Source organism: Ammodytes marinus, assembly GCF_949987685.1.
Source record: "Ammodytes marinus genome assembly, chromosome: 19".
NCBI lineage: Eukaryota > Metazoa > Chordata > Actinopteri > Uranoscopiformes > Ammodytidae > Ammodytes > Ammodytes marinus.
The window spans coordinates 13,579,130-13,586,767 of NC_137223.1; the positions used below are offsets into that span (position 1 = coordinate 13,579,130).

The following is a 7,638-nucleotide window of genomic DNA, read 5'->3' on the forward strand; positions in this document are numbered from 1 at the left end:
TCAGGAGGATAATTCAGATTATTGGCAGAGGCGATTTTACACCAATGAGGACATATTTATGAATGAGGATATTGATTTTAGCTAATGAATTACTTAAAATGTTACACAGTGTCCCTTTAAGGAGACAGGGCGTTACTAACGTGAACGATCCATGGCGACGCTATCTGAGAAGACGGCCGCGAATCCATGTGGTGGTGACATAGGAATGAGTAAGGGAAATGCAAACTACAGTTAATGACAGGAAGTTAGCTAAAAGGACCATATCACTTATTACTTCTCCTTTAATGAAGTAGGCCTATAGAAATACATAGCCTATATGAGGCGCTATGATAAATAAAACTCCTCTATAGATTTGGATTAAAGTACAAGATATTAAAATAAATAGACTTAAATTACCATTATTGCGATCAGAAATCTTATATGAAAGAGTGACTGGGATGTAGTGTAACCTACAACAAGAGCGAGAGCCCAATAACTAGTAGGCTACTCAATCATTCATTGCAAATCCTTCATGATTAGAGATGAATAGAAAGCTAATTAAATCATATCATACCACATGAATAGAGCAGGATCTGTTCTCGGTCCAGTAATTTGCAGCAATGCAACCTACCTGTTGCCATGATGATGAAAGAAGACGACGGAGGATAAGAGGAAACGGCAGCGCTACGTTTCTCCACAAGAGGGAGCCACACATTTCTCCTGGCGTTAGTTTCTGCAACAGCAGAGGAAGTGAAGCGGCATCGTAAACATGGCTGACAGTGGGGAGACAGGTGAGTGCGTGAGTGTGTAACAGCTGGACTTTTATAACCGTCGCCAGTTTTTGTTGATAACTTTGCTGCGCGCGCGGTGACAAAATGTCTCGCGCTTACTATTCGTGTAACGGGGCCTTCGGGTTCAGGCTTGTGGCAAAGTTATTTTCTTTATGCTAGTGCTGCTATCGTTAGCACCGAGAACAGTGGGCTGGCTGTGACAGCAGCAGTTTAACGGCAGACATCGCGATGTTATTGCATCATCTTTTCAACTAGTTATTTTACTTAACACAACAACTTAAAAAATATATATTTTACGTTTTCACTGTGCTGTGAGGATAATGGCAGCAAACCAAGTGGTGTGACTGATGTCGTTACCGTGATGCAAACCTAAACTTAACATACACAGCCATATACCAGTATCGTTAACAATGAATTACTGATGCTATCTGAAAGCTGACTATTCTGTATTACTGAGAGTGTGAGCTGAACTGATGTAATCAATCATATAATCATCCATTGGTTGTTTTACAGATGGACTTGGCCCAAAAGATGGAATTCAACAAGCCAAGGTAGGCGTGATATTGATTTTAGCCTCTGAATAATATCGGGCTTCATATTTGGTTTTATTTGTTATGCTCTCCCCACCCACCACCACCTTCCTTATTTGCTTCACAGACTGATGGCAAGGAGCTGACCAAAGACGAGAAGCAAAGGCTGCGTAAAGAGAAGAAACAGCAGAAGAAAGGCAAAGAGAAAAAGGATGACAAGGCGTCCAACGAGAGCGAGAAGGAAAAGAAGCCTGTCGTCAGTTCAGCTCCTCCGGCTTCCTCCGTGCCCTCAACGCAACCCACCACACAGAAAGGTGAACATTATTACATGGACTTGTTGTAATCGAATGGCATGGAAGAGTGTCATGATAATCATTCATCAATCAAGTTTTATTCATATAGCGCTCTTTCATACAAGTGACGTGTAATTCAAAGTGCTGAAAGTAGATACTTCTATAAAAGCCAGACTAAAAAGATGGGTTTGAAGTTAAAGTTTAACAGTATCAATAAGGAAAATACGTATTAATTTCTTGCTCTCAACCCTGTCCTCCCTCAGCTCCTCCAGCAGTGCCTGCTCTGGTTCCTGGGCCCGCCTCAGAAACCTCCGCCCTGGCAGACAAGCCAGCCAAGAGTAAAGCAGAGTTGAAGGCTGAGAGGAGAGCTCGCCAAGAGGCCGAGAGGGCCTCCAAACAGGGCAAGAAGGGAGATGTTGTGGGACAGCAGGCGCCAACCAGCAAACCCAAAGCAGTTCCCAGTGAGCTGCAGCCAGGTACTGTGAGACAATTGACATACTGCCTGTACAATCTGAATGTATACACACTGCATGCTGTGGAGAAAGTAATTTTTTTTGTGCGTGTGTATTTTCAGTGGTGAAGAGGCTCCCAGAACATATCCAGCTGGACAACCCTGACGTTTTAAAGAAACTGGCAAAGAAATATGAAAGACAACAGGTTAGCTACTTTTATTTGCCCTCATCAAAAACCTTTGATCGTGAAAGTATGCTTTGTCTGAGTCAAAATAAGTGTAAACACCTAGAAATTATAATAGTACAAGTAAGGAATAAATATAACTAATTGATGTGTTGGCAATTAAAACTAATAAGGAATGACCTGGATCTTGATTGTTTTAATCGGGCACCTGTTCCGAAGACACATTATTTAATGTATGTAATATAATTTGTGATTTATGACGTTACACATAGTATATAATGTGCTTTATTATGTAGTATATACTGTAGGCTAACAGTTCCATCCTTGCAAATGATCCTTCTTGTAATAAATGACAAACGTATTTGGGGGTCCGGCAGTAGTTCGATAATCATGTTTATTTATCCGATGCACTCTTGCATTACCATGAGTCATAACTGCATGTGATTGTACCTAACGTTTCTTTCAGACACCAGGGTACAATGCTGCTACTGAGGTCAAGGTCTGATGTTCTGAAATGAGTGCCTTTTGAAATTTGTCTTTTGTTTTGTTTGCTTACATGTTATTGTTATTGTACTTGTGACACCACTCGTAAGTTGAAGAGGTAGGAATGCCAACCTGTGGTTTGGTCCACTGGGGTGGTATTTTGGTTGGATGTGTTCTATTTTTTTGGTTTATTTTTATTTAACCACAACATCGGAAGTGTTTGCTGTGTAGGTTTATTGTTGGGTTTTCTTTTAAATATGAAGTGTTGGTGAATTGTATTTATTTAGTAGCAAAGGTATTTGGATCTATAGTGACCTTTGTTTCTCCCTGTGGTCCATTGAATTTTACTTAAAGACTTAAGCTGTTTATTCTGTGTTAATCTTCTGACCTCAACTCTTAACTACCGGGGATTGACGGTGGTGGATTTTTAATTTGCTTTATTTCAGATCCCACTCCGGTCCGACTACGGATACAAAGTCAGCCTGTTTTCCCATCTCCACCAGTATAGCCGCAAAGCCCCTCTCACACAACAAATCAGGTAAACTGACAATATTCAGTACAGCACAGTAACACATGTCATGAGTCTTGTCTGTCGTTGCCAGTAATATGTCCTTAAATGTCACAGATTGTTATCAACTGTTGTTGTCTGTTGCAGCATACCTTCCACGGTGATTCATCCTGCTATCGTTAGACTGGGCCTCCAGTATTCACAGGGCATTGTGGCCGGGTCCAACGCCCGCTCGGTGGCCCTGCTGCACGCCTTTAAACAGGTACAGTGCTTAACCATCCCATAGTGCTCTCTCTCTCTCTTCAGAGGGGAAGCACTGAGGAGAATATTATTTATTTATTTATTTATTTATTATTATTCTTTCGGACAATTCCACACAATACACAATTATCTCTTTCACATCATACATCTTAATTTGTGTTGTCCGAAGGGTGACGGAAGAAGCCTAAGGCTTATCGAGTCCCGCCCCCAAATTATGAAAGTGCAGGCGATCAACTGATATTGGACTAAAGTCTTTGTGAATATGTCTCAGCACCGTTTTTTAAAAATTGAAACATAGATTGTTTTGTTTTTGTTTTCCAGAAAACTGAGACATTGTACATTTTGCAGTGTGAGCCTCAAAGGTTTACTTTTTGACTTTCCCATTGACTTGAATATTAACTCGGAACAGAACTTTCAGGAGCTAAGCAGAAAAGGTTACTTTACTAACTTTTCTAAGACAGGATTTCTTCCTAAATTTCCTGACATCACAAACACACTTTAAACAGCATTTAATTTAGCAGAATTCAGACAATAGTAATTGCTTTAGTTCTCAGCTTTATATCTATTAACATCTCGCTTCCATCTTTTCAAGAAACCTTTAACTCCTGTCTGTTCAGTATCAACATGATTTAAAATTGACAAACTTGTTTTTTCTTCAGGTAATAAGGGACTATACTACACCCCCAAATGAGGAGCTTTCTAGAGACTTGGTCAACAAGCTGAAACCTTATATCAGGTACAAAACATTGTTCCAGTGCAAGTCACGTATCAGCACCAGTTTATTTGAGTAGATTGCCAGATTTGATTACTAACTGTTCTCCTTCTTTGTCACTTCATGAATGAAATCAATTAACTGTTAAATTTGAGAGCTTCACGCTCAAAATTATTTATTTAATTACATTTTTTTCTTGCAGTTTTTTGAATCAATGTCGCCCTCTGTCGGCCAGCATGGGCAATGCCATCAAACACATCAAGAAAGAGATCTCCAATATACCTAGTCAATGGAAGGAAGAAGAGGTTACTGTCTCACTTTTTCTTCTCCGTATTTTGCTAACAAATATGCAAACAGATGTAGCTGCTATTCCGTCTCCAACCCCAACACTCATGCCTTGTCCCTTCTCTATTTAGGCAAAGAGGAGTCTGCTGTCCGGCATCGACAGCTACATCAACGAGAAGATCATCCTTGCCGCTGAGGCTGTTGCAAAGTCCGCCATCGAAAAGATCAGTGATGGAGATGTCATCCTTGTTTATGGATGGTAAGCCACTTAAAGAGGATACATCTAATGCTTTTGCATTAAAACTTAACTAAATGAAATGACCAATGTTATATATATATTTCGAATTCTTTACTAAACACATCACAAATGTTTCTATCAATTTTCAAAATCAGAGAAATAATTCATTTGAACAAAGTTACACCGTTTCACCCGGTCGCCTGTCAACTAAGTCTTCTTCCTGAAAATCCCAGTCATCGTGATGGACCCCGTTTATGCTTTGCCCTCGCGTTTGTTGTAGAGCAGGGGTGTCCAAACTTTTTTCACTGAGGGCCACATACAGAAAAATCTACGAAGGGCCGGGCCACTTTGCAAACATAACACATTTATCAGGACATGTAGCTGCTCTGATGTTTAGTTTCATAGTGTCTTCGTAAATTGTAATCCTTCTTCACGGCAACACTTTCCTTGCACATTAAACAGAAACATTCCCCCTCTTGTTCAATGCCATTGATACACCGAGTTTTTTCTGCTTTTGCGTCCTATGTCCAGCTGGGTGAAAATAGTAGCCAGCCGAGATCCCGACCCTCCTAGGGGGGTCCGGGGGTATGCCCCCCCGGGAGATTTTTTTAAGTTTTTAAAGTGAAATGCATAAATCTGGTGAACTTTGAGAGGGAAATTAAGAGGCTAAATCTGAAGAATTGTGTTTGAAAAAAAATGGAGACACTGTGTCAGATGAATTAGAAGCTATTGGAAAAGGACACATGGATTTTCCATAATAATATTAATTTAAAATAAAATATTATGCAGGGTCCTCTGGGATGGGCTTGGTGCTCTTTTTCTTTTATGGGGACATATTTCTCCGTAATATAATGAGTGCATTTAAATTATTTAAAAATTAAAAGGGCCATATTACATTATATTTTAAAAATGTGCCACGGGCCAATCAATCAGTTTTGACACCCCTGCACTAGTGGGTTCTAAGAAATGCAAAAAAATAAAATAAAAAAATTATTATAATTTTTTTTTTTTCAAAGGGCCATATTACATTATATTTCTAAAATCGGCCGCGGGCCAATAAAAAGCGGGCCGTAGTTTGGACACCCCTGTTGTAGAGTGTGCAGTTCCCTGTTTCTAAAAATTGCTTAATAGTTTGTCACCCAAAGTAAATGTAACATTCAAGCCTCTTAACACTTTCTATTCCCCTTTTTTTTTTTTTTTTTTTAACCAACTCTCATTTTCATCTGTACATTCACCCCCCCTCCGCTCTGCTCAGCTCGTCACTGGTCAACCACATCCTGTGCAAGGCCTTTGAGAAGAACAGGAAGTTCCGTGTGATCGTGGTGGACAGCAGGCCTCGTCTGGAGGGCAGAGAGGCCCTGAGGCGCCTGGTCCAGAGAGGCATCAGCTGCACCTACGTCCTTATATCAGCTGTCTCCTACATCCTTCCAGAGGTAATAACACAGCCTTGCTAGATAGAGATAAGGCATTGATATTTACCTCAAAAGTCTCAGTTTTAAGCACGTTGAATGTCTTTACTCATTCCCTCAACTTGGATGTTACAGGTATCAAAGGTGTTCCTTGGTGCTCACGCTCTGCTGGCCAACGGCTACGTCATGTCTCGCGTGGGGACATCGCAGATAGCTCTGGTGGCCAAAGCCTTCAATGTGCCTGTGCTTGTGTGCTGTGAGACGTACAAGTTCTGTGAGAGGGTGCAGACGGATTCCTTTGTGTCCAATGAACTAGGTTTGGGACAAAAATGGCCACTTGCTCTTTGTACTTGACAATTGATAGTATTTATATAGCGGAGGTCACTTTAAGACATTTTACATCATACTGTACATATAGAAAAATCATACATATAGAAAAAAGAAAACAAAATGCAGACAACTGACAGAATGTATCTTTTTCTGTCCCTTCCAGATGACCCTGATGACCTCATTGTGACCCGTAAAGGGAAGACCCAGCTAGAGCACTGGCAGCAGGTGCGTTCACTGGGCCTGCTCAACCTGGTGTATGACGTGACGCCGCCGGATTTCGTGGACCTAGTCATCACGGATCTGGGGATGATCCCGTGCACTTCGGTCCCTGTGGTGCTACGGGTCAAAAACGTGGACCAATGAACCACATGGATGTTTCTCTTGTGTTCTGACTTGTGTGTGCACTAACAACACAAAATATCGTGCTTTTAGCATGCAATAAATATATATCTGAAATAGCATAAGCTTTTTAAACGGATTCCATGTCTGTTTTTATGGAATGATTGGATAATTACAGAGATTAGTCTTTTCTGAGACCGATCAGCTGAGGTGAGTACTTCTGCCCTTTCTTATTATGTTGTGTCGGCAAGATGTTTGAACAGATCTATGTTTTACGCGGCAGAACATTATTAAAAGCAGAAGAAATGTTAAACTAGGATGCAGCGTTAAACTAGCCAGAATCGGTTCCCTAATTACAATGTGAGCAGCAGTGTCTCGCAGGAATTTTATTGCTCATATAAATTATTCCGTCTAGCTTTTAACGAGCTGATCAATTGAACGTGGTAGTAGTAAAACATTTCTTTGGAAAAGGAACTTGTTTATTGGATTGTTTATTGTTTTGTCCACAAAGTAAACATGTGACACTCATGCTTCGAATTTCATATTGGCACAAATTTCAAATCTTAAAAGGGGGAAACAAAACTTGAAAGAATCACTCTTTCCCCTTTACAGTTGTCAGTTATTAAGTAATGCATTTAAGACAATTACCAAGCTATCACATGCGACTTATGAACAACCCAATCAATGAAGAGAACATTGATTATTATTGTATAACTTTAAAAAAAGAAAAAGATTAAAGCACAACTTAAAATTCTGATGGTTCACATCATGATTCGTAAAAGGGAACTTGACTTGGGTTTTTGCTCTCAGTAAAATACATGTTCAACATGCAGGAAAACAATCA

At 40.2% G+C, this 7,638-nt stretch overlaps 1 protein-coding gene across 1 annotated transcript; it reads left to right on the top strand.

Moving 5' to 3' along the window:
- Positions 1–733: 733 nt before the first annotated feature.
- Positions 734–6,956, top strand: eif2b4 (eukaryotic translation initiation factor 2B, subunit 4 delta). Its single transcript, XM_080047920.1, has 13 exons — positions 734–770; positions 1,284–1,321; positions 1,428–1,614; positions 1,857–2,069; positions 2,168–2,250; positions 3,159–3,250; positions 3,368–3,482; positions 4,141–4,217; positions 4,396–4,498; positions 4,610–4,737; positions 5,972–6,149; positions 6,261–6,441; positions 6,619–6,956. Exons 1-13 carry the CDS (start codon positions 749–751, stop codon positions 6,816–6,818), a joined length of 1,617 nt encoding a protein of 538 aa, XP_079904046.1. The 5' UTR covers positions 734–748; the 3' UTR covers positions 6,819–6,956.
- Positions 6,957–7,638: the final 682 nt, after the last annotated feature.

What these genes read in the sequence shown, in the direction of transcription:
- eif2b4 (XM_080047920.1), top strand. Translation starts at nt 749, where the DNA reads ATGGCTGACAGTGGGGAGACAG. An exon ending in CCTCTCACACAACAAATCAG is followed by an intron (nt 3,251 to 3,367) that starts GTAAACTGACAA and finishes TGTCTGTTGCAG; the next exon opens with CATACCTTCCACGGTGATTC. An exon ending in CTTTGTGTCCAATGAACTAG is followed by an intron (nt 6,442 to 6,618) that starts GTTTGGGACAAA and finishes TGTCCCTTCCAG; the next exon opens with ATGACCCTGATGACCTCATT.